This window comes from Dermacentor variabilis, chromosome 7 (genome assembly GCF_050947875.1).
Source record: "Dermacentor variabilis isolate Ectoservices chromosome 7, ASM5094787v1, whole genome shotgun sequence".
NCBI lineage: Eukaryota > Metazoa > Arthropoda > Arachnida > Ixodida > Ixodidae > Dermacentor > Dermacentor variabilis.
This window is the reverse complement of record NC_134574.1, coordinates 60,089,777-60,116,049: the sequence shown is the minus strand read 5'-3', so window position 1 is coordinate 60,116,049 and position 26,273 is coordinate 60,089,777. Positions and strand designations below refer to the sequence as shown.

The 26,273-nt window shown below is 46.8% G+C and overlaps 1 protein-coding gene across 1 annotated transcript in view; it reads left to right on the top strand.

The window, feature by feature from the left end:
• The window catches only part of LOC142588660 (uncharacterized), a gene marked incomplete at its 5' end in the record, with an annotated part of 133,848 nt that extends 108,021 nt beyond the window's left edge, over positions 1-25,827 (top strand). Inside the window, 5 exon segments of the mRNA XM_075700484.1 lie at positions 2,326-2,497; positions 6,896-6,996; positions 18,351-18,492; positions 23,524-23,790; positions 25,685-25,827. Of these exon segments, the coding sequence (XP_075556599.1) occupies positions 2,326-2,497; positions 6,896-6,996; positions 18,351-18,492; positions 23,524-23,790; positions 25,685-25,827 (825 nt within the window).
• Positions 25,828-26,273: the final 446 nt, after the last annotated feature.

Below are 26,273 nucleotides of genomic sequence, written 5' to 3'. Positions count from 1 at the left end.
TTTCCGACATCAACATCCGGAAATAAATGGATCGTCGTGGCGACGGACAATCTCACACCCTTCGCTGAAACTAAAGCTCTACCGAAAGGCAGCGCAGCCGAAGTGGCGAAATTTTTCGTCGAGAACATCCTGCTGCGACATGGTGCTCCAGAAGTCCTCATCACCGACAGAGGACGAATTTTACAGCAGAGCTCAGGAAAGCCATTCTGCAATACAGTCAGACAAGGCACAAGAGGACAACGGCATACCACCCACAGAAGAATGGTCTTACGGAGCGCCTGAACAAGACCCTGGCCGACATGCTAGCAATGTACGTCGACATCGAGCACAAGACGTGGGATGCGGTCCTGCCGTACATAACATTCGCTTACAACACGGCGGTGCAAGAAACAACACAGATCACGCCGTTCAAGTTGGTTTACGGCAGGAACCCGACGGCGACGTTCGACGCCATGCTGCCGTACGTCACTGACGAGGAAAATCTTTACGTCGCTACCTATCTCCAGCGCGCGAAAAAGCCCGACAGCTCGCCCGCGTGCGAATCAAGAACCAGCAGAGGACCGACGGCCGACACTACAACCTCCGACGACGCTTCGTCGAGTACCAGCCCGGTGACCGTGTTTGGGTTTGGACCCCTATACGCCGACGAGGACTGAGCGAGAAGCTTTTGCGTCTCTATTTCGGACCGTACAAGATCACCCGACGTATTGGCGCACTGGACTATGAGGTCGTGCGAGACGGTATTTCGCTATCACAGCTGCGCCGCTCACGACCTGAAATAGTCCACGTTGTGCGACTGAAGCCGTACTACCAGCGTTAATGAACTATGGGGCTTTTCATAACTGACCTTTCGACTTTGTTTATTTTCGTTGTTTTGTTACTTATGTTTAATAAGTGTCCTTTTAGTGTTTCGCTCTCTTTGTAGCATCGGGACGATGCTTTTTAAGAGGGAGGTATTGACACGTCTACTTAACTTTATCGGGCAACCACGCTTCGCCGCCTAACAAATGTAATCGCACAGCGTAGGACGCGCCTGCATGTATTCGAAGTTTCTGGAAAGTTGTCGATGCTTCTATCCGCTGTCTGTTGTCGCCGAACCTAATGTTATCTGATTTCATCACCTGACGCGAATAGTGTAGAATTTTGTGGAAGGCACGCGGGTCCGAACGATTAGTCTGGAACATTCGACGACTGCTCTATAAAAGCCGACGCGCTTGACCCGCTGATCAGATTTCCGACGATCGCCGACCGTGTTCGCCGCTATCGTTGTGCTATAAGTGTAGCCTGTTTTTGTGGGCGCAGGTTCGCCAAATAAAAGCTAGTTTTGTATTCCACCGTATTGCTGCTTTCTTCACCGTCACTACCACGTGACAATATGAGGAACTTATGTACAGGTTTCGGCAACTATCAGTAAACTGTGCTTGCATTTGAATCGCTCGCTTCCTTTGTTTTAGAAGTAATGTTAAACTCTTATTATAGTGTGTTAAGACGCTACCCATTTATCGTGCTTTTCAATTGCCTGCTTTCTTGTGTAAATAATGAGAACGCGTTATCGCGGCTTTACAATATGCTGCACATTCACATGTTCGTTTCTTTGTTTTGCAAGTTCAAATAATGTCAATATATTATCGCGGCGGTAGAAAGCGAATGTACTTACAATGTATCGCTTTAGTTTGCAAGCAAGATAATCTACTATTTTATGTTTTGATTTGAAAGTGTACTACCACAGCCTGGCCACCTATCAAGCACTGGGTGCTTACGTTAACCACGGACTTCTCCATGTGATTAAAAAGGGAATAAAGTTCATTGAGTTGTATGTGTCGTAAACAATTTGGTCACATATCTAGTTAGTTATAATTTGTTAATTAGGTTAATATGCAAGTTGATTTCCTGTGCAAGTAATTTTCGCCTCTTCGATAAATCCAATTGAATGACTATAGACGTACTGGTTGCGATAGGGTATATTTCAAAATTTGCTTTAGTGAAAAAAAAATATATTACACCCAGTGGCATTGCACAAAAAGAAAGAAGTCAAATAAACTGCCTTCCTTTTCCTAGGTTCATTTTTAGTATGACCACTTCAAAGTTTGCAAAAGGTAAGCGACCAGTCAGAATACAATGGCGATAATTTTCATTACCAAGCGCATAGTTACGCAAACTGGTGAGGGTCCTGAAGAGTTGTGGTCGTCAAAGACGACGCGGATAATCGGTGCCGCTTGCCCTTCCAGCGAAGTACTAAGACTGAACCGTCGAAGTAGCGATAAAAAATACTGCACATGCTTTTGGATTTTCACAGTAACTCTTTGTTTCTTTTTTGCACTACAGCCGACAAGTACCTTTTTGTATCCGACACTCCTTCACAAGTTGGTTCAATGCCCACTTGTAGAGCAAGTGGATACGAGCAGTCTCACAAAAGTGATTGTCGGTGGCAGTACACTGACCTCATCCGTTCTGCAATGTGTCACGCAGAAACTTCACCTGCCGGGGATTATGCAAGGTTTGTTCCTCTGAATTTGGGGTGTATAGTAAACTTTACTATGCAAGGAAAATAGCGATAGGAAAGATAATTGTGCCATCGCAAAGATGTGGCATTCTTCCAAAGCTAAAACGACGGCTCCAGGATATGCGTCCGATGCATGGCTCGGTCACGGCGAGCAATCTCTTTTATCAATAGCGTTCTGAATGTGTATTTTATACCGCGAAACAATTCCACTTTGCTCTGCGGACAGAACAAAGCACAAGCGCGATCCACAACAAGGCACGGCGAAAACCGCAAGTTCCTTCAAACGTGCTAGCAAAAAATCAGCCTTCGCCTCTCTCCCCATCCTCACAAAAAAAAAAAAAGAAACTGCAGGGTTTGTATACTTTGCGTTCAACTATAGCGCTATCGTTTAACAATGCTGGTCGTAGTTATTATTGCACTGTCTGTGCGACAATGGTTAAGTTGTGTGGACGTTAGCGCCTTTCACTGAAGACTACTACAACGAATGTGCCTGTACAACGAAGAAGCCTAGCCGTCCCACCGGAAACTGATCTGTTGCTTTACAACAAACTCTACGTGTAGCGGTGCCGCGACTGGCCTTTATAGACACCAATGAGCGGCGGTCTGCGTTTACTGCGGCGCTAGCGATGCACTTGACGAACCTTTCAGTGTCAGCTAGTGTTAGTGTTGCTGCACTGTTCCAGAAAGCGCTGAACTCGTACGTTGTTTGTTGTAAGACTGCAGCGGAAGCGACAGATGAAGAATGAGAGTCGATGTAGGGGCGACGTCATAATGTGCTCGAAACGGACGCCACAGGACGTCTTCGAAGCCTTATATTGAGCGGGATGGAGGCCACTTGTAAACGAAGCCGACAATGAAAAAGAAGCTCTAAGCAAACCAGGACTTTCGACGGCAAGGTAGACGATAGCAGCAGTGGATGGTCTGCAGGGTTATCTTTCGACGCTAGTGAGGTTTGCCGCGGGGTATGCTGTGAACCTCTGGGCAAAGAAGGGTAGGCAGCAGTCGCGGATTTTGTCATGCGATGTGCGCACAAAAAATAAGCGATCTATCTCAATACGGCTTTCTATACTTAATGGTAAACAAATGACTTATTCAGTTGAATGTGCATGACTTTGTCTATTGTGAACGGTAAATGCTGCACGATCTTCACAACGAAGTAACCTGTAAAGCGAACAATTTTGCATGTGCCGGCCACTTAGATACGAAGACGTTTGAATGCATACGGTATCGTATTTACAGCGCTTAAAAAGATGTCTGATTGTGTGCGTAGCCACGACGGAATATTTTCTATGAGTTCACCCTGCAGCACGGAGCAAGAAATATTTAGGAGTGGAAACTCCGCTGTTTGCGGCGACCAGAAAAGGTCACAAGCCCGCGGAGCCGTTATTGTGCTGGCGGCGCCTGGCGGCCTGGAAAGAAATTACCGCCGTTGAGAGCGCGCAGGAGTGGCCAGAGCCGCCTGCCCGGGCGCTGCATTTATTTTTTTTCGCTGCGGCTTCTACGACGCGCCGCATGGCGCCGCCACTGTATATGGCCCCGTCGGCGCATACAACAATTGTGACTTTATCTCGTCGCCCGCGCTCGCTCGCGCTGACGGGAGTTTCACCTCCTATATGTCTTACTCCGTGCCCTGCAGCGACCTTCACTGGCGCTTTCCTGAACAGGCGCCAGAACTGAGCGGACAGGGCGCGTATACAAATGAATTTTGAAAAAGAATTAAATGTGGGGTTTTACGAGTGAAAACCACCAACTGATTATGAGACACGCCGTAGTGGGTGACTGCGGATTAATTTTCACCACCTGAGGTTCTTTAACGTGCCACCGCACGGGGCACGGGCATTTTTGCATTTCGGCCCAATCGAATGCGGCCGCCGCGGCCGGGATTCGCCCCCGCGACCTTGTGCTTAGCAGCGCAACGCCATATTTTCTGTGCCAGCACGGCAGGTATGAACGAAGCTTACAAAGCGTTCTCGGTGTGCATTTAAGGGGTACTCAATATACCACGCGAAACAAATAAATAGAAGAGGTGCGACAAACAAAAATGCGCGATTTAATTCTGCAGACAGTTCTTCGCTTGTCTATTGTTTGCCAATTGCTCGGATATATGCATAATTTCACGGGCGGGTCTCGGACTTCCGGCTTCTGGAGGTTGCTCTTGTACGGGACGGCAGAGCAATACCGCGTATTTGCATTCGCCATCCTAGAAGCGCAACCACCACCAGCAATCGTGCCAATGTGCTGTCGCTCTGACGAGTCAAACACGGCCATATATGACGAAGGCTACTGGCTACACGGGAGAGATTGGCGCTCGTCTCGGTGGCGGAAACTTCGGCTTGCCTTAGCTGTGTGATATTTTCCATGTAGAAGGATATGTTGTTCTCTGTTTGCAGGCGAAGCTTTGACTGCTTTGAATCTGTCGCTTTCGATTCTTTGCACGCGAAGACCCTGAAAGTCAACTTTCTTACATAGCAAGGAGATGCATTCACGGAAGATACGTTCAGTTCTTTGAAGATAGAAAAGAAAAAGGAACAGACAAAGAAACTTAGAGGACGTTTAGGCTTCGCCTTTAAGAGCAAAGCGCGATAGCGTTATCGGGCCCCGTGGACGCCGACAGCGACACTGCATGTTCTGCGACACGAGGCGCGATAGAAAACAATACGCGGCCGATCCAGGCAGCAATGCAGGCTATAGCAATGGCTCGTAATCCCTTAAGGCAAAGGGTATAAGCAATGACTCATCATTGGCTCATACTCCCCGTAAGCAAGTAAAAGTCGCTTGTGTTTGAGTTTCCGCATAACAGAATTATATTTTCTATTATATTCAAATTATTTCCTCAAAGTTCATATATACGGTCCCACACTGTCATGTCTGTAGTAAAACTTGAAGCAGCGCAATGCAGATGAGGCGAGTAATCAAAAACAAGCACAACACGACGAGTGCTGTACTGCCAACCGGAAAATTTATTCAACGATCTTCTAGCTTTTAAACATGTAAAAAAATACCAACAATAACCAAAAAGGTTAAAATGCATGTGTACTGCCTAAACGTAAAGATGCTTACATAGGAAATTTAGCTCAAGTTTTGTTAGGCTAAGTGATGCTGTGCTAACACATTATTCTCCTGCTTTGGTACTGTAGTAAGCTCCTACAATTTCTCTTTTTGGCTCTTTGCGTGCTTCAGAAACCTCGTACCATTAGCGTAGCATTTGTTGCAATGCGCAGCTAAGTGGCTACCTTACCTGTATTGGATTTTTTTTTTTGCTGTTTAGCTCCATCATTAAAACATTGCCCGGTTTGTCCGGTATACATTTCCTTCTCCTGTATTCAAGCTGCAATGAACAAATCCTGCGAGCACCAAATGAAAAATAGCATCATACCACAGGCCGAACTCCTTAAACAGCCGGATACCCATATTCTGTTAGGACAGCCGTGTGTGAAACAGTCCTTGAAGAATCAAAGGGCTCAGAAAGAAAAATCGAAAAGCAGGCAAAATAGATGTTCTTATGTAATACCATATGTTCAGAAGTTATGATGCAACAACTACCAAGGCATCGCGACCGTGACCACATACCCACTGGCTCATGCTATTAGACAACTCATGCTACTGCGTTGGCGTAGGGAGCGTAACGACGACGAGAGTCAAATAACGAAGCTTGATTGTGACATTCGACTAACGATGAGAAGATACCGACCATGAGCGTGACAATGATATGACGAAGACTGTGTCACAAAGATGGTGCGGCGACGACAGCATAACGTGGATTGGACGGCGAAGCCAGACTGACGAAGCTGGAATAACTACGACTGCATCAAGACGACTGTATGAGAACGAATGCACAACGAGGACGGCATGGCGAAAGTCGTATGACGATACTTGAGTGGCGGTGAAGAACGATCGCAGCGGCATCACGGTGACGGTATGGCAACCAATGCGGGACAACTATATGACGATGATGGCGCGGTGATGACCGCATGGCGATGGTCAGATGAAAAAAGCTAGAGTTACGACGATGTAACGACTGCGACGCCATCACGACCACGCTATTAGGTCAGCGTAGTAGGCGTGGCGCCGACAACACGACGAAGTCAGATCAACCTGGAATGACGACGATGGAATAACGACGATGGCATCAGGACCTTGACCACATACCCAGTAGCCCTAGCTTGAAGACAACTTGGGGCGCCGTGTTGGCGAAAGACAGACAGATAGATAGATAGATAGATAGATAGATAGATAGATAGATAGATAGATAGATAGATAGATAGATAGATAGATAGATAGATAGATAGATAGATAGATAGATAGATAGATAGATAGATAGATAGGCCCAAAATGGGTGAAGTAGGCAAAGAACGCTAATCGCACTACAAATTTACGTGCCTGTCTTTGCAGCTTACGGTATGACGGAGCTGACCGGGTGCATCTCATTTTCAACACCACAACCTGATGACGTCAAGACCGTGGGCAGGCCGCTACCGTTCAACGAGGTTAAAGTAAGCAAGATGTTTCCATATACGAAGTTACATTTAGCGCTAAATAATGCGCAATAACCTGAAAACATTCTGGCACCCAGCGCTTCGGTCTTGTATCGGCGCCTGTAGGATGGGGCGTCTCGAGTGTGAATGCTCTTGCGCAATGCGGGCACCGAGATTGGCACGCTCGCAATGGGAGAGCGTACCTCACAGGCTTGACTACGCGTGTCCCGCGGGTTCCTAGCGCGAAGTACCGTGTTAATGGGGGGCAACGTGACTCGAGTTTTAATCAATGTCTGGCGAGGGTGCCTACTGAGGTTCTAATGGCCGTAGTGGTGCCAGTCTACAGGTCGCGAAATGTGAAACGAAAAGTGGGCCAAAACATGTTTGAGCAGTATGCTCAATCAGAATGTTTTACGATATCAGAAAACAATGTTAAAACAAAATACTGCGAAATAAAGGAACAAGTTGGTTTGAGACAATTTTAGCAGTTTAAAACAGCCAATGTTTTTTTTTAATTCTACAATATATTGGTTGGTTGTTTGGGAGCTTGTTTGGGAGAAATAATAGGCCTGTTCAAGCCTTTGTACAACTATTATGTCGTGCGGAATGGCGTTGCTCAGTTCAACAGGCCGATTTCGTCCAAGATTTTAAATCCGTAAGCTATTCTTTGCCTACCCAACGAGAAAACCGGTCCGTCCATCTCTCTCACGTAGTACAAGTCGCTATAAACAAATCAACATGTAAAAAAGAGATTCGAACGCAAAAAAAAAATCGTCCGTGATTACGATACTCCCGAATGCGAAGTTTGAGCGGAGCTCTATGCGTATTTTCATTTTGCCATATACTGTGACATCGCACCGATCACCGCAGCGACCGGAAGAGCCGGAAGGGGCGCTATAGCACAAGCGACGCGTGCATAGACGGGTCAAACAGTTGTCGCTTCTCTGCAGCTGCAGCGTAGGCAACCGTAATCTTGACTGGGACGCGCTTGTAGCGAACGCTAAGCGAGAAGGCGAACTTTGTGCTTTTTATCACAAAAGTATTTTTGGCAGGTGTCCACGATCAACTTTTTGTCATGGTTGTGACGTCGGCGCGAACGCGTAAAATATGCTCAATCTTGACAGCGATGGCGCCGCCATCTAGTTGCGGTAAAGCAAAGCACGGCATCATGGGACTAACGAGCTCCGACAGTGGGTGCTTCGGTAGTGCCAGCGCAGCGCAGGCTCCAACGCGGTGTAGCCTCGTGTAGGCGGTGTAGGTAATCTGCGGAGGTGACGACGCAGTTTCCGCACACGGTTTGTCTTTATCGTCCGGTTAGCCTGTGACGCCTTGTCGCCTGTGAATTGAAGCTTCAACATGCATCAGCATGCTTACATGCCGCTTACTGTTTCTCTTGCGATGGTACAAACTGCTATGCTAAGCGACGCAGAAAGGCAACGACGTCGATGAGTGAATCTCACCTTGACCCGGCAAGAGACACGCCAGCGTGAAGCAGAACGTCATCGCGCGCACCAGGCTCACTCTGCAAGCTCTGCTACTCGAATTCCAGAACCTGAGCCCGTCGCAACTTAAATGGGGGCCCAGAACACTACGTAACCGGACTGAAACGCTCGTACCTTCGTCGAAGCGACTCGGCAGCATGACGCCTTGCGCAAAGCAAACCTGCAACAGGGTTCGTGACCCGCCAATCGTGCACTTTTCGCTGCAGCGAACTGTGAGCTCACGAAGCAAACATGCCACAACTGCTGTGATGACACGTTTCGCTTTCGTGTCCTACCAATTCATGTGAAACAGCGATCAACCATATCCTTTTTATCTTTCCTCGGACCGCCGCCTCCGTCGACGCCACGGACGCGTAGACGGCGCGCTGTAAGGCGCTATCATTCCTCCTCTTCCTACCTCGCATTCTCGTGGTCGCCTTGCCTCTCGCGCTTTCCATCGTCGCTCGCTCTCGCAGTTTGCTCGTTCGCTCCGGGCAACACCATGGATAGCGCATGGATTTACGCTAGGAGCGCTTATGAATCTGTATGAAACTGGCAGAAGCAGATGATTTTTGTACTTTTTCGTCAGAGTAACTGCGCACCTGTTTTACCGCTTCGGATTAGCAGCGTACTTCCAGTTGGAAGCCTCTTGAGGCAAGTCTTTTGGTCAAATACCTTTTGATGTCGAGTTCTAGCTCAAAAATCAGAACTCATCGTCTCTCCAATAACGTAGACGCAAAGTACACGATGTTCGTAAAACTGCCAGAGCTTTATTTGAGTGTCATGTTCTCCAGGACCACCGTACCTGCAGGAAAAACACTGTCATGGCTTGCACTGATCAAACCGCTTCGCGAGTTATTTGTTGTGCATAGATCAGTTCTTCATTTGGATTTTTAAAAACACTTGCCCGGCGTGAAAGCGCTGCGATGAAGTATAGGTTTTGCTGGTACACGCTAAAGACGATGCGTTTGCGTATGCGCCGCACTCTTTGGCTGCTCATTCAACAGCTCAGATGTGTTTGCGTTGCTCGAAGTGCGAAATTGCGTGGGCTCAGTCGACAGCCGCGTCGTCGAGTTTGTGCAGCTTCATAATTTAATCATATTAGTACCACGATGACAGGACGTAAGGTGCATGACATATTCGCCTGAATAACGCGAGCGTCATGTAGAAATGTGCGCGATCAACGCGTTGCACCTCAACTATTCTCATCATTTCGTCATGACGCCGTCATCTCTGCATGCAGTGAACATAGTGATGCGCCTTTATGACAAGTGGTGCCCCTGGCTCTCAAGCGCAAACATCACAGTGAGACCTGTACCTCATTTGTAAAGAAAGCGTTTGCAAGGATGAAATAGACACATAGAAATGGGTTTCTCAATGAGCACCTGTAAACGCGAATGTAAAACACGTTAAATTGTTCTCCCTCCTCCAAATATGCTCTTTATTGCTGCCGTCAGATGTTTAAAGCAGCTGTTGACCAATCTGTATCAAAGCTCACGAGCCCCACTTCGTGAACATTTGCATCATATTGCCCGACTTCTTGGAACCTGCGATAAAACAAGAAGGAAGTCGGGACACTAGAAAAACACGAGCTCACACTATCAACAATTATTTAATTGAAAGACACTTCAATATGCATATATAAAAACGCATGGTGAGCGAACGCGAAAACTTGACTTCGCGTCGCGAAAACAAACAACTGTTACAAAGCTGACACGCGCAGCACGTGTGTCGAATGTTCACTTTTTCATTCATCCGAGCTTGTGCTGCGCGTCCCAGGCAACTGTTTTGAGCGACGTGGCGTCTCTCACACTGCCCTTTGTTCACGGGGGCGATAGCGAGGACGAAAACAAAAGGACTGTCGTGAGCAAAGTTTGTACCGAATGGTATGCAGGCGCAAATGTACAACATATATAGCACACACAGCCACTACGTTTTACTCATGCGGGGTCGTGCAGATATTGAACGAAGCTTGCATGATGTTCACCGTAGTTTCAGCGTGCCGAAACGTACACATTCCCGTCAACGTGTGCTCTACATTGCGCGATGCCCCATTCGAAATCTAACGTATACCTTCCAGCTGTAAAGGGCAGTCACAATAATGAAAATTACTTACGATTGTGAAGAGCAGCTTGTCCTTGCAAAATATAGTTGCAGCGCCTAAAAAGGCATGCACCGACAAAGCTACGCACTCACAGTACTACGATTGCACACGCTACGTTTTTAGCACTATATGTGGGAGCGGACATCCTACGCACTCCATAGCTTCATACGCTAGTCGACGCAGAGATGCTTGTTGACGGTAGCGCAAACAATCTGAGCCGGAACGAACAAACAAACCGTCACACAAGTCCACCCATGCCAAAGCTTAACTATGCCTGACTTCCGTGGCCCCTTAACAAAGAAAAAAGCTCTCTATTCTTGTACTTTTGCACCTTCTACACACTTAAAATATATCCCCAGTATTAAACAAAACGATTTCTTCACTGACGTGAGTAGAGAGGAAACTTATCCAAAACACAACAAATCCCTTTCTAATACCTTGACGCAACAACATGACGGCCAACTGTCATGCGGCGACTGCACCGAGACGCGAAGAAAATAAAATAAAATCAAGAAAAGGGGCGTAAAAAATACAACGGGGCGGCGATCAACCAATACGAAGACACGGGCGTTCTCTCCTGCCTCCTGTCGTGCTGCTCGTAGCAGCTGCGGGGGCAAGACCAAATTAAAGCCCCTCCATACACGTTTCCGCCGACCAGGTTAAGTACCGCCAACCTGCCCTCCTCCTCCATGTTCCTCTCCCACTCACCCCCTTAGCTTCCGGCGTCAAGCGGAACTTACGTAGCTGCAGCTTCCTGTTCCGAGTGGTAGTGACACATTGTTTTTTGGCGTTCTTTACTTTCGCGCCGCTGGAGAGGCTTTAATTGCACGAGCTGCGGTTGAAACTGTGAATGCGATTCCATCCAAGAACCACCGCCTACTGTAACCAGCGATCTGCTCGTGTTCACTGCTTCGCGTCAACCTGCGACGGGTTGTGACACGAGCGACAACGTACAGTGGAATGTAGTGCCTGGGCGCTTGAAGACCACTGCCGTTTTTCGTGCATTTCGACAACGGCGACCGCGAACTATACTTCAGCGGAATACAACAGCTTGTCCCCTTTGCATTTCTCTTATGGTGACTGCCACAGCTCTGCTAAGAACGCGCAGGCGTCTCACTATCGTCTAACAGCAGTAAAAGCGGAAATTCCCGCAGCGCAACTCCAGGAAGCGGAAACGCCGGAACCGGAAATGCCGGAACCGGAAATACCGGAACCGGATTTGGTGTGAGGGGAAAAGGCGGCGCACAACGAAGGCTGTCGCTACTTAAGAAAGCGGCGGTGGCGTGTAGATGCAGGGGCTTTAGACCAAATTATGTCGCTACCTTTATCAGAGTCCTTCAATGCTTTGGAGGACGCTGGTTTTATTCATGAGGCCTATACGGCGCGCTCCTTTGGCGTCATCTTGTAGCGGTTGTTGCTGGTCTTGCGCGGCTCTGCCCGTTTATTCTCACGCTGTACTTCACGTTCGCGTTCATCTTTCGGCGTGTTCGTTCGCTCGGTGACGCCGAGGGAAAACGCCGGCGCTCCGCTAGCCATAGGACGGGCGCCTAAGAAGTGCGCTCTAGAACGTTGGCGGTGGTGAGCATCGAACCTACGACCCCACGCTCAGAGGCAGAGTATCTTGCCCACTGGGCTTAACACCCACACTGTCAGCAGGTGAATATATCTGAACCATATGAATGTGTTGTACCGGTGGTACAAAACAAATGTTAAGGAAGGACACTTTATATGAAGGCTTTGTTGAAAGATTCGGTGATGGTGGAATAAAAACCATCTCTAGGACCACATGTGGAGCCGACTTGAAGCTTTGTATACATCAAGAAGATTTCATTTCGCAAAACATTATGCGCCAACGATGCGTTTCGGCGGTCGTGGGATGCGCCTTCCGTTAGAGCGTTACGTCATCGACCGAAATGGCACCTATTGCTGAATGCTCATGCACTTTACGTCGCGCAACACGCACATATAAGCAGTCAGTGAATTGATAAGAATAATAAGAAGTTATCAGCGGTTATATTTGTCTTATCACGGATGATAATGTTTCGACGCGGATGCATAAGGAGCGAAAGCGCCATAAGGTCTTATAATGATCGCAATTCTGAGAAGGTTCATACGGATCGATAAGGATTGATAATGGTCCGATCAAGTCCTATAAGGTTTATAAATAAGATAATAGTTGATAAGGCTCGGATCATTTCCTATAAGGTTGCTGAGGGCCATATCTAGTCGGATAAGGTTGATAACAACAGATAAGGGTAGATAAGGGTTTATACTGGTCCGATTAAGTTTCACAATATTGTTGTTGACACCAGGCTGCCTGGATATAGCAAGCGTCACAATGCTTACGCATATCTACACAACTCAGAGAGGTTTCGGCGTGAATTTTTTTTTTGATGCGAAAGCATTAAATGGCCCATTGAGCGACAAACCCGCCGTCTGTAGCAGTAAAACGGCAACTAAATTCCCATTGAATGCGATGCCATGTCACGTGCATGCCTCGACGGGTCAGAGCGGGCGAAACGGAAACCCAGCTGCCTTGATTGCGATGCAGGTGTTGCGTGAGGGGAGAAGGCATCGCTTCCGACGCACGTCGCCAGCGCACGTCGATGGAGGAGATACGGCGACGGGATACCGCGGCACAAGATGGGTCGTCGTTGGCGAGGCACTCGCGTGACGCGCGCGTACAGGTGCAGCCGTCTCGCGTATCTCTCCATCTCTCTCTCACCCCCGTTGGACTTAGCTATGGACGTCAGACTCTGGAGTTTTCCAAGACGCGTAGCGCCACCTGCCGGTGCGAAGAGGCAGTAATTGAGTTGTGCGAAGCCTATGCCTATGCCTAATTTGCCTATGCAGCTAGCGAATGCGAAACAACGATTTAACTAGATTTTGGTCCATATGCGAGTGTTTTGCGCATTTAACACGCAGACAGAGGGCTATGAATTTCTACGCTAGTCGGACGCGACGCCGAACTGCCATAAAGCGATTGCTGACTCACTCTTCAGACCGATGGCGGAAACGACGGCAACCGCGATAGCTCCACGCGCTACGAAGAAACGCCGCAATCGACGCTGCTCTTGTGTTGTAAATTGCCATGAACGTGAAGGACTCAATAACAACGTTCAGTTTTACCGATTTCCATCGCGATCGTATGAAGGGGAAAGGTGAGAGCGCTGGATACGGGCCGTTGAACCTGTTGGGTAATCGGATTACTTGCATTCCCCACAACACAGCGGCTCGCATGAGAAAGTGCGACAATTTTGTACTTCTGTAATTATGTTGCATAGCCCTGACGGAGGACCGTGGTAACCAAGCGAAAACTGAAGTATCTGCAGCCGCCACTTCGTTGATAACAGAAAAACAACGTTGCGAACAATCCTGCTTATGTGCTATCGATATCTCGCTTTTTAACTGACGTCCGCCTCCGCTTGATTCAACAAGTAGAACGGAGAGATTGACAGGTCAGCTTAACCAAATATTTTGGTTCGTTTATGAATTCAAAATCTTGTTCTAGAGCATCGTTGTATCGCGAGCTCATTTCTACTTTCGGTATTTTTTATGTCCTGCGCCGATACAACAAGCACGCTTCGCAATTTGCTGAGCCTGGTCGACTGCGTTTTTCAAATGTGAGCAATAAAGTTGCGGTAGGAACACTGGATGAGTAATTGCGAAGTAACGCACGTGTGTAAAGAAAGAAAAATGTCGCGTTTATTTACATTTATTTGTGCGCGCTTGTAGCTCGAAGCGTCTGCGAAAAGTTCAAATCAAGGTACATAGCGATGCTCTAGCTCCTGCGAGAAAGAAAGATGCAGCGCGTAGGCACTGTGGGAAGCTTACTTTCGTTGTGATCGCGCGCTGTTTGCTGCCTTGGAAAACGTTTTTTGTTTGGTGCCCTGGAAAAGCCCCCCCCCCCCCCCCCCATGAAAAGATTTACTCTGTAAATAATTGCGAGACAAAACGTTACGATAAAACATAAAAATATAGGAGATACGTAAGTCTTCTGTTCAGGACATATTCAATATGCACCAATTTGAAATGCTTAAATTTTTATGCTGATATGCCTATAGAAAACCTGATGCTCTCTGTACTTGCGAGTTGCAGCACGCCGAAATAACACCTGAGACTTTATTTTATATTTTACACGTACTTCGCCCTGCTGAGCTTCCTTTCCAAAGCGTGGATGGGCGGAAGAAGCTTTCCAGGTCCTTGATTTTAATGAAACCGGGCCTCAACACAAGCGAAAGAGAAGGGTCCATTGTGGCATATGCACCTTCACTTGCGGACAGCTCTCCTTGCACTACTCAATTCGCGCCAAGGCTGCGATGGGGGCGCTGGTGACGGGTTTTTCTGCAGCGCCGCCTGGGCAGAGTCTGAGGTCTATCGCGCGCGCCTGCCGGGCTTTGTGGGCGCTGCTGCTTCCTCGGTCCCACTCGCGCAGAACGTCGGTAGCATGCGGCGTCCTTCGATTTCTCAGCCATACCATCCAAATGACTGGAACGCCAGAATCATGTCTCAGATTCAGTGGTCTGTAGTATACCATGCGGAATTATGCACTGCAAAAAGCATTCAGGACTGCGATTGACTTGATGTAGCACTCAGCGCCAAAGCCAAGTCGTGTCCTGTTGTCAGCCAGATATTCTTAGCGTAAGAGGATGAAAATCAATACGCCAATGTGATGATGAGGAAATTGATTTCTGAACTGCTCTTACGGCAGCCACTCTGCACCGAAAGTATCCATAGCGCTGTCCCGTCTTCTGCAAGAAACGATGACTAATGCCTGGATGGTTAAAGCCCGCGCCGGATGGTTAATGTGCCTCGAGAGGTCAGTCGCGCGCCATTATTGCGTCTCTTCGCGGGCTTCTTTCGCGCTCAGAAAAACATTTCTGTGTGGCACGTATTGAGCAACAGAAAGTTGTATCGAAGTTTTTCATGTTGCTCCACAATTTTGTCGTCGACACCTTTAATCTAATGATAATACTTGAGAAGCTGGTTCATTAATTAAGGCTATTTATGCACCTATACGGAGTGAAAAAAGTAAACTGAGTATCTCCAAGAGCCGGCAAAGAATATTAATTTGTAGTGGGTAATATGCATGTGGCGCTGTGCGGACTGCCACTGCTGCGGCGCGAGACCCGAGCTCGGGCTGTTGATGCGAAGCGCTAGGACTCGTGATCTAGAGCTACCTGCGATCCCTCGAACGAGCTGCAATAAACCCCATTTCACTTTGTTTATATCCAGCTACGTGGCATTTGCATATATTAAAATATTGGTGCACGATAATTAACAAACACTGTGTAAGGAATCTAATTAACGCATCTGCCAATGATCGAAACAAACAGGCGAAGCACCTGTTGGTTCAAGTAAAACTATTGCTTGGGCTAGTTGGTTCATGCTTGAATGTGTAAAGAGCGCGGCGCAATAGCCTACGACAGAAGAAGAACACAAACGACAGGGAGCCGGTCCTGTCGTTAGTGTTCATCTGTCCTGGTCTATTGCGCCTTACTCTTTACACATTGAAGCTGTTGGCGCCGACATTGTAGATGCTGCTGGTTACCGCCCCTCGCTTTTAATTCCCTTTTGGGTTTATTGGCCTAGTGCGATGGCAACCAATGTCCGCTGCATGTTGTTTCACTATAATTTTAAACATGAGCAAACACATGTAATTATAGAAGTAAGCAAAGGTGACTGACAAGTAGCAATGGGAATACAGGGACATGCAAATTAGTCATGATCTATTTTGTTACACTTGCTGCACAGGAAACAGCGTGGAGGGAAAAACAATATGCTACTAGCCGAAGGTAAACAGAATCTATTTTGGTGTTCGGCTGCCACGTTTCACTACCGCAGCCTTTCAAACTTTAGTGTAACACGGTATTTCGCACTCGTGGCGGGTTAGAAAGAATACAGAGCGTACTCCGGCTGGGCAGATAATGCGGCTAGTTGAACCTAGTAACTGCATGTAAATAATAGCCAGAAAAACATCAACTTGAAGTATGACCACTAAAGTAATGGTGCTGAGCAATGGCTGCGTTACGTTATCCCTTTCCCTACTAAACGCTGATGCCCGCATGCGAATGTCCATTCGCGTCAGCAGCGTTATTATGCACAGAATGGACGGTCTTGTTGGCGGCCCTTATAAAATTCACAACAAAAATAATTGTCGCGCACATGGTGCCTCGAAACTGTTTTGTATTAGCAAATGTAGCCAGGTCATTACTCACAAAGCTAACGTAAGCAACATCTTCCTTCATGAAAAGAAGGAGCGCGCGCATGGAAACATGACGTTCTATTGTCATAGCGCAAACTCTACGGGTACGATAAACTGTGTTGTGTGGCTAAAGAAGTTGTAACCTATGGAAACATTGTACAGACACCATTGGAACTACAAACATAACATCGTGAGCTGTTACTGCAGTGAACGACATCGCTAAAAGTTGCCTTCGATCTGGTGGTTACCTTTTCCGCCAAAAAAACTCGACCGCCGTGGCGTGCCACCATCATCCAAACTCAATGACACAGAATAAGCATTAAAATTGACAAACTAATCAGTATATTTAATATCTAAAAGATCCTTGATAAGCAAAACTCTCGACAGGTGTTAAACGAAAAAAAAACTTTCTTGCCGTGGAAGATCGCATGGTTTATTTCTGCCATCAAAAAACATGCAACACACCAAGTGCGGCGCCACGGCGCCTACTGCATGGAATACGAAACTATGTCTACGAGGAGGGTGAAGTCACCTTGTCCATGTGTTCACGTTGGTCTTACTTAAATATCGCAAAAAAGTGAGGAGTCATTTTTAAGCAGGAATTATCTTGCATATTGTTGCCGCTAGGGCCATCATATTACTACGCGCATTTTAACTCCGTTTATATGCTTGTCTCTGCCGTCAGCATCTCACTCAGTGTGTTCATGAAAGTTGCATGTAAAATTTAGGAGCCCAAGATGCAAGCTATATGATCAAAATTCTGGGCCATTGCTAGAAGAGCCGTAAGGATCATTTACCCAGTCTAACGCTGCAAAATATTAGTCGATATCGAAGTCCTTTAGTAAAGGGAGACTGTCATTCCCTGCGTTGTCTACTGATGCATGTTAAGTCACTGAAACTTCATGATTAGTTGCGTGTGCGCGTGGGTTCATTAACGGTGTTGGCGGCTACGCTAGCAATGAAAGAAAACTCTTGTTGCGGAGCTCTGAGGCCTCGCCTCTAGACCGGTGCCTCCCGTTGCAAGCGTCTGAGATAGGACGGAACTTCCCTGTTCTTACGCCGCCTTTTTGGCGGCACGACAAAGCGGCTAATTTGTCTCTTCTGAACAAACTCAATGTATTGGGACACACAAGGCATGATTAAAAAAAAAGACTCCGGTCAAAGCGGTCACTCGCACGCTATCACCCCCGGCTAGCTTACTTCTTAAGTATGCATGCTACCTCCATCCATGCCCCCCCCCCCCCCCCCCCCTAGTCATGTCTCTTAATTCTCGCCTGAACGTTGCCCGGCCCAAAGCGCGCCAGTATAAAATGAACAATGACAATATTGCAGTTATTCGTTTACTATCGTTATCAGAGAGAGGTGGTCTTTCAATTTTCGTCGTATACAAACACTGTTTGTCTTGGCTAAATCTCTCGAAGAGACGACATCTTCTAAACGTACTGTTTGGTCTTAAAAGAGAACAAGGCAAACTATCTATGTACACGACGGGTTAATCCCAAATTGCGCTAACTGGGACGACACATTTACAGCCACTTTGTAGTGCTCGACCACATTGATGTTGTTTTATCAATTTCCGTAGGTGGTGCACCCCGATAGTCGCCAAACTCTTGGTCCGAACGAGCAAGGAGAGATCTGCGTGCGAGGACCAAACGCTTTCAAGGGATACCTCAAGAACGAGATAAAGACTTCCGAAGCTTACGAGAACGGCTTCGTTCGCACCGGTGCTATGCCTTTTACATTTATTCGTTATTGTGTTTCACTCCAAATAGTGGCTAGCTCCAATTGTTTTATGCGAAGGGATGACATGGGCACCTAGGAAATATAGTAATGTAGCAAAAGTAGGTATTACAGCGTCATGCCATGCCCATAATTACTGTTAGAAAAAAAAAACAGTTTCGACGACCGGTTCTTCTGTCAAGCAAACCAGCTATTAACGGAATAAAAATGTGGACAGACAGGCGTGGGTTACTTCAACACTTTCGGTCTGAGGTAAAAAAAAAATTCAGCGGCTATTACAAAACTCCCTAATGCGAATTTCTAGCGCTGCTGTTTAGGTATTTGAATTCGCCACCTATTATGGCAAAGAATTCGATTCTAAAGGAAAAGGTGCCCTCGGTGATGGCGCTTAGGCGCTGCTCGAGCAGCTCGCTTAGCAGCAGCGGCAGATGAACCGTTTCCATCAGTTGCGTCGCTCATTGTCAAAAAAGAAAGCGTGAACCCGGAAACGCGTGTCAAGCGCGGAGCGCATTCTCTAGTAGGGCATGCGCCGTGGGCCCAAGCCCATTCCAGCAGTTTGTTTACACGCTGACCGCATGCGTCGTCGTGCTGGCGCTCAGCTTTCCTACTCACCGTCTTACCATAATCTCACTTTGCGCCTCCTGGTTGCGCGGCGCCCTCCTCTTCGCTTTCCTCCTCGTGTCTTTCATCCCCCGGCTGCGCTCCGCGTTTGCTTTCATCTTTCGCTCTGCTCGTTCGCTCGGTTACGGTGCGACGATGCCCGCCCCTGGAACGGGCGCTTAAGAACTGCGCCATGCTGCGCTCTAAAAGAGCGTGACATCTCCCACATACAGAAGCAGGCGAGATTTTCATGCTGTCACAGGACTGGCGCAGCGGCTCGCTGCCAGTTGTTGTGGCTGCTCTGTCGCACCTGCGTTTTAACGCCGACAGCCCGCCGTGCGCGCATTGGTGCTGGCGCAGACATTCAAGGAGCGGGTACACTCCCATAGAGCCCAGCGGCCGAATCGACTATAGCGCACCAAGTGGATGGGATTAAGGCCTTCCGGTTTCGGGTTTGTGCGCGCGCATTTTGACCGCTTGCTGGCATGCGCAACGCTGGCTGCGCTAGCTTTTGTTGCTTTGTGTTTTTCGGCTTCTGCTGCTCAAGCGCGTGCAGTGCAGAATTGTTTGTTTGGTTAACATGATCGCGAACGATATTTTACAAGCCTCCATCGAATCTGTGCCACGTACAATTTCAAAAAGTAGACGAAAGACACATTTTAAATGAGGAAATGTTTATTTCGCTGTATATAAATGCTCGTTTGGGTCTTTTTGTGTATTCATCCAACGTTGTGGCATTACGTAAGCAGCAGTAGTTCCCGTAGGAAGCTCCACCAGACGACGTCAGCTGAAAAAAATTAAATTACAAGCAAGTGTCATTTTGGTATTAACATGTAAGAGTAATGCGTGTATAGGCGAAGCGTGCGAAAATGGTGAATGGGTGGCATTACAAACAAAAGCAGTTCGCTTTCACATGCACGGCGTAGAAAATATGCGACTAATCCCAAACAATACCGTGCATACCACGAAAACATTCTATTTCCAAGCATTCCACTCTTCCTGGGGCTTATTTCCTACACTTTAATAGCACGAATACAAGGGCTACTGAGCGTTTCCAGAACTTTGCTACAACCGACGCTATAGTATGCTACGAATACACAGAGGTGGCCACAACACAGGCTCTCAACTAGACCACGCTGGACGCTCGCAGAATTCCTTCTACTTGCACTTAAGAAAAAATGCGTGGGTGACGTTCAGAAGACTGAATTTTCGAGGTACTACTTACTGGCGTTTGAGGTCCTTGGCGTTATATTTCGCGCGTTCTGCCGGCGCAAGCAACACTCTCCCGTGTTATTACTCTTGACAGTTGCTCGTCGCGTTTTCGACAAGCGTGGGTACCCAAAGAAGGCTTAAACTGCTGCGGGTCATAAAAATGGTCACAAACTTCTCGCAGTAAGATTCAATACGCGCCAAGCTAACTTTGTCTCATAAGTAACAAAAAAGTACCGAGAATAATTTTCAACATGTTGGGCGTCAGAGAAAGCGCCATGAAGTTGTCAGTGCATTAAAGACCCAAACTTGACTGCGCACCACGGCCCAGCTGCTTTTCGCTAACCGCGTCACAGCGCCAGGCGCGCCCGCTGTGCTTGAAAAGTACCCCAAAAATTACCGAAATTAGTTAAAATAATGTTGGCGGTCAGAGAAAGCGCAAAAACTTGTCGCAGTCCCCGCGAAACTGCGTCACAGCACCCTGTGTGACTAGAGTGCCCAAAAAATACCGAAATACGTTAATATAATATTGGGGCCCATAGAAAGCGTCGCAAACATCTCCCAATACGATTCATTAATTCAAATTAACTGCGCCACGATGCTGGCGCTGTTTTTCGTTAATTGCTTCACATGCCTAGCCTAGGTGCCGTGCCGTAAGCCTAATTGCTTGAAATGCATCGCTGACTGTCGAACAAAATTTCTCACCTTGCCGTAGTCCAACAGTGTAGCGGTGCCATGTTGAAGTTCAGCAGGAACGCGAGAATTCGCCGGGATCCCACAAAACCAGGCTATATCCAAAAATAGAAAAACCGGCGGACGGGGGACCGAACAGGCCAACGCTCAGATGCGCGGCCCGTATCTCCCGCTTCGGCGGTGTGTAAGGCGAATGAAGCACGCACCTGGCTCGCCATTCGCCGATGCGCCTCTCATTTGGCAATGGAAGTAAGCCGCAAAAAGGAATTTAACTTACACGCAGACATTTTTACTATGGCCGGGAAAAAGTAAAAGAATAAAACAATTTCTGTTAAAATCATTTCATATTCTCTTTTTTTTTCAATGCTCGCGTAAGCAAACGGTCGGCGTTAATACTAGCGTGACGTATTTCCTGTTGCCACTTTTCGCCGGATGTCCCCTCTTGTTATATTTTTTTTTCTCTATGGCCAGACACTCACAGAGTGCCTTCTACTCGCACTCAAGAGAAATGCGCGGGTACAAAGCCTCTTTTAAGTTTTTCACGAGACAGCATTTTCGAGTTTTTGAGCTCCTCGGCGTCATCTTTTGCGCGTTCTGCCGACTCAAGCAACACACTTCAGTGGTATCACTCTTGGCAATCGCTCGTCGCGTCTTCGACAAGTGTGATTACCGAAAGAAGGTCTATGTTGTGGAACCATAGAAAGCGTCACAAACTTGTCTAGGATTCAGTACACGCGAAACTGTCACCACGACAGGATTGCTTTTTTGCTGCGTCACAACACTAGGCTCGGCGAGCGTGCCTCAAAAGTATCCCAAAAAGTAACAAAATTACAATAGTTTCGGGGGTCAGAGAAGGCGTCACGTACAAACTTGTCCCAGTAAGATTCAGTACACGCGAAACTGACTGCGGCACACGGCCGAGCTGCCTTTCGCTAACTGCGTCACAACGCCAGGCACGGCTACTGTGCTGGATGCATTTGCTGGATGTTACCAGCAAATGACTATGTCAAGAGAGAGAGCCACAACACAGAAAAGGGATTCTAAACTCTCGTCGAATATTTTTGCGAGATGTGTTTGTCCACACAATTTTAACTTGCCCTATCCTATTTACACTTCTGACTCCCATGTCTCCCTAGATTTCGCTACCAAGATGGCAGGTCGCACCCGTTTATGATAAATAAAGCATTTGCGACAACCTGGAATAGAATTCAAAGAAAGTTTTGATTTAAAAATCGCGTAGTACAAGCAATAAGTCATTTCTATTGCATTTACTTCAGCTTATACTCTAGTGCGATCAGGAGCCACCGTCCTACTAGGAAGCTCTTCTTGATTTCAATGATTGTAGATACATTTCTGACCAACAGATAACTATTTGACTTTCGCCACTGTCAAACGCTCACGGTTGCATACTAGCCACAAACTGACATGCGTGCCCCCTGACGCGATGCGTTGGGAACCGTACTGATGCTGCTGGTGCTTGTAACATCACGGAAAGATCGTGTGCATAAAAAATAGGGCAGTATGATGGAGAAACAAGTGCAGGTATTGCATGGATGAAAAGCTCCAGGTAATGTGGCCAGCTCAAAGCAAGAACTCTTATTTTTGTTATTTTCGGTTGCACTCCGGAGCGAAAAAGATCGTATGGTTCCGGTTGGGTCCGGATTTTAGAAAAATAACGTTCTTTTTTTCGCTTTTAAGTTCAGTTCCGTTACGATACTCAGGTTTATACTTACAAACCAGGAAGTCTCACCATTCACCGGTTGCAACTGTCGTGTTGATTCTCGAAAATCATTTTTCGTATGATATCAATATGCAATATCTCCTCAAGGTGCTAAGCTGGAGAATTATGTGCATGAGTTCCAGGGCTTTCCAACAAAGCAGCGGCCATAAAACCGAAACAACGGCCGAAGTGAGACGAAAGCATGGGTACGCATAGCTGCGGCTCGTGAACGTTCGGTTAGTGTTTAGACGCATATAAAAATACTTTAGCCTCCTCATTCACACTTCATTTTCACACACGAATCATTCACACTTGATTCACACGCGAACGTAATTGTGAAGTCTATTCTCCAAATGAAACGCCCTGTTGAATCATTACCCCACTGAGAACAAAAAATTTGTTATAGCTAACATCGGAGGGCGTTGAGTAAATAAAGCACAAAATAACTTTATTCTAATCGAAGGAGTGATGGAATCCTGCCTGGTCGAGTAAGATTATAAGAAATTAGAAGACGAAGTGATCACTTAGATAATATGCACGTAAAATACGTTTCCGGTTCACTTGATTTGTTCGCAGTAATATTGATTGTTGGACTCCCGTAAATAAGAGGAAACGTCTTTTAAACAAATTTTACCGAGCCTGAGCAGTGTTTATTAATTTCGCACAGTCGACCTTCATGTACTTTCAGAGGAATGACTTAAGGAAGACAAAGACTAAACTGAATTACAAAAAGAAAAAGATCAGGAACAGGAGAAACACGGATACTAGAATTTTATGCCTTTTCCAAACGCAGGTGACATCGGTTACTACTCTTCCGACGGCCGCATATTCGTCTGCGGTCGCTTGAAAGAGCTCATCAAATGCATGGACCAGCAGGTGGCACCTGCGGAGCTGGAAGAGCTTCTAGCTGGAGACCCAGACGTGCTACAGGTGATCGTGGTTGGGGTGCCGCACCCGCACTACGGAGAGGCCCCTCGGGCATTTGTGGTGCCACGGCGCCGCTTTGCTAGACCCGACGAAGAGGAGCGCGAGGCCGACAGGCTGAAGGAGCTCGTTGCGGGCATGTATTCATATCGCTCGATGAATTTGAACTCGCTTACGCGGATGGAATGACGCGACTAATAGCGCTCTGAGGCGGGCTCATAATGAAACTTTGGGCTGGCGCTCAAAGAGTAACAAATTTGGTAGCGCGCTGCTAGACGAGAAAGGAAAGAGTTGTCAGGATTTTATGACACTTTCGATCGGTGAGCCAGGCAGCGCATTATATGGGAGTCATTTTAGCCAATATGTGTTTTAAGATAACACTAACACGATGAGCGCCACGAGCAAGGAACGTTGCATCCAATTGCGAAGCGATGCGCTGCGCGTTTTCAAGTCCTGACAACGGGAAAGCCTCGGAGTCTAAAGAAAAGACTCGGATTTTATTTGCAAAGCAGGAATGATTTTTGTAAGCGCAGAACATTCTAAACGACAGAAGAAAACTGGTTTAGGAGCTGGTGCCGACCGCCTACTGAGTAATATATTCCATTATATGCGAAAACTGAACTAGTTGTTAAATATTAATTTTCCTGTTACTACAGCGCTGACAGAAACGAGGGCTAAGACGAGAAATGCGCGGGACATGCGTTTACTTGCTACTTTTTTTTTAAAATCATGCTTAGTGACTTACAACCGCTTTTCGTATCGGGCATATGTTTTGAGTGTCTTCTAGTGGGCAAACCCCGGCTATAGTTTGGCCTAAAATGACGTCTGACGTATGCCCCTGGGATCACTGGTCAACGAGAGGTTCCAAACACACACACACACACACACACACACACACACACACACACACACACACACACACACACACACACACACACACACACACACACACACACACACACACACACACACACACACACACATACCAACACACGTATATATATATATATATATATATATATATATATGTACACATAAACTAGAAGGTGTTTACCGAGGGGCTGGATTTTTATTAATCATACCATAACAAGCCAGCATGCCATGACGTCAAGCAAAACACCGAGGAAATTACTTGTAGTTCCCAATTTAAAGAAAGTAATGATAAATTAATGGAAATGTAACTGGATGAAAGAAATTGCGGCAGGTGGCGAACGATCCCATGTATTCGCATTACCGGTGCATTGGTGTGACAATTGAGCTACCGCGGCCGCGTTCTCCTACCTAATTTCTAGAGTATTTATGTTGTACTGCTAGAGCTAACCCTTGGACTGCTAGCCAGAGCTACAACACACATACCCATATATATATATATATATATATATATATATATATATATATATATATATATATATATATATATATATATATATATATATATATATATGTGGCAAACCTTGAAACGCGCGCAAACATTAACTAAGTAAAAGATGTACCTAGCTGGGTACTTGAATGTCTTCTTTCGAATGCGATGCACGATTTGATACTCTACCCGAAGCTGTGACGCAAATATTTGTAACTTCAGGACATTAATGTAGAGTAATCACCTGATTACTGATAGCACAAACGAGTGTGCGCAATGGGACTCTTAAGCGAATACCATGGGTCCTCCGCTTTTTTAATCAGGTTTACTCGTTTTAGCTAGCACATAGGGCATAGCTGGCAAAGTGCTGCGAAATGCTAGTCCAAGCCCAGGATGCCTGTTAGAGCACGTTGGTATAGACTCGTAGCGCGCTAAGTTGCTTTCGATCGTACGGTTTTCTGTCTAAACATGCTTTTTAACGAAATAATCCCATTCACTGCTGCTATTGCGCTTCCACAACGTAGTACTTCGACAATAGTTGTTATTTTGATAATGAAAAGAATATTACCCCCCGTTTTGCTGTCCGCGCATTTGTTGGAAAGCCAGACAACTGAGATCGTTGATTGATGTATTTCTTAGCCTTCGTCAAATAAGGCTTCTTTATTTGCAGCCAATTTTGCCCACCACAAGCACCTGTACGGCGGTGTACAGTTCATGGACTGCCTACCGCAGACTGGAAGTTACAAGGATTCGCGCAGTGCCCTCACGGAGCTGTACATTAAACAGAACAGATGCGCCAACAAGCGGTGTTAGAATGGCGGAAACACGTCGTTTCCGTGCCATAGTTTGTTCTGTGGTGTGTGTTACACTCGGAACATATGTACAATGACGATATAAATAAAGGGTGACGTCACTCCTAAGAAAGTAGCGTATTTTGCGGTTGTAGCGTAAGGCTGCTCGCAATATTTTGTCATATTTACTGGCCACCGGGCCAGGTACACCCTTGGCTATGCCATATACAGTACTTGCACTTACTTCCCAAAGCAGTCTCCTGTCACGGTTATCCATAAATACTTCGTTTAGCGCAATACAACAGACACAAGAAAGCCGACCAGGACAAGGCGCTACTCTCAACTGACATCATTTTATTGCGTCGCTCCTTTATAGACAGCAGAAACTAGAGGAACATGCGCAGCGAGCACCATGTGCAGGAGAGAGAGAGAGAGAGAGAGAGAGAGAAACTTTATTTTGGTTCCTTC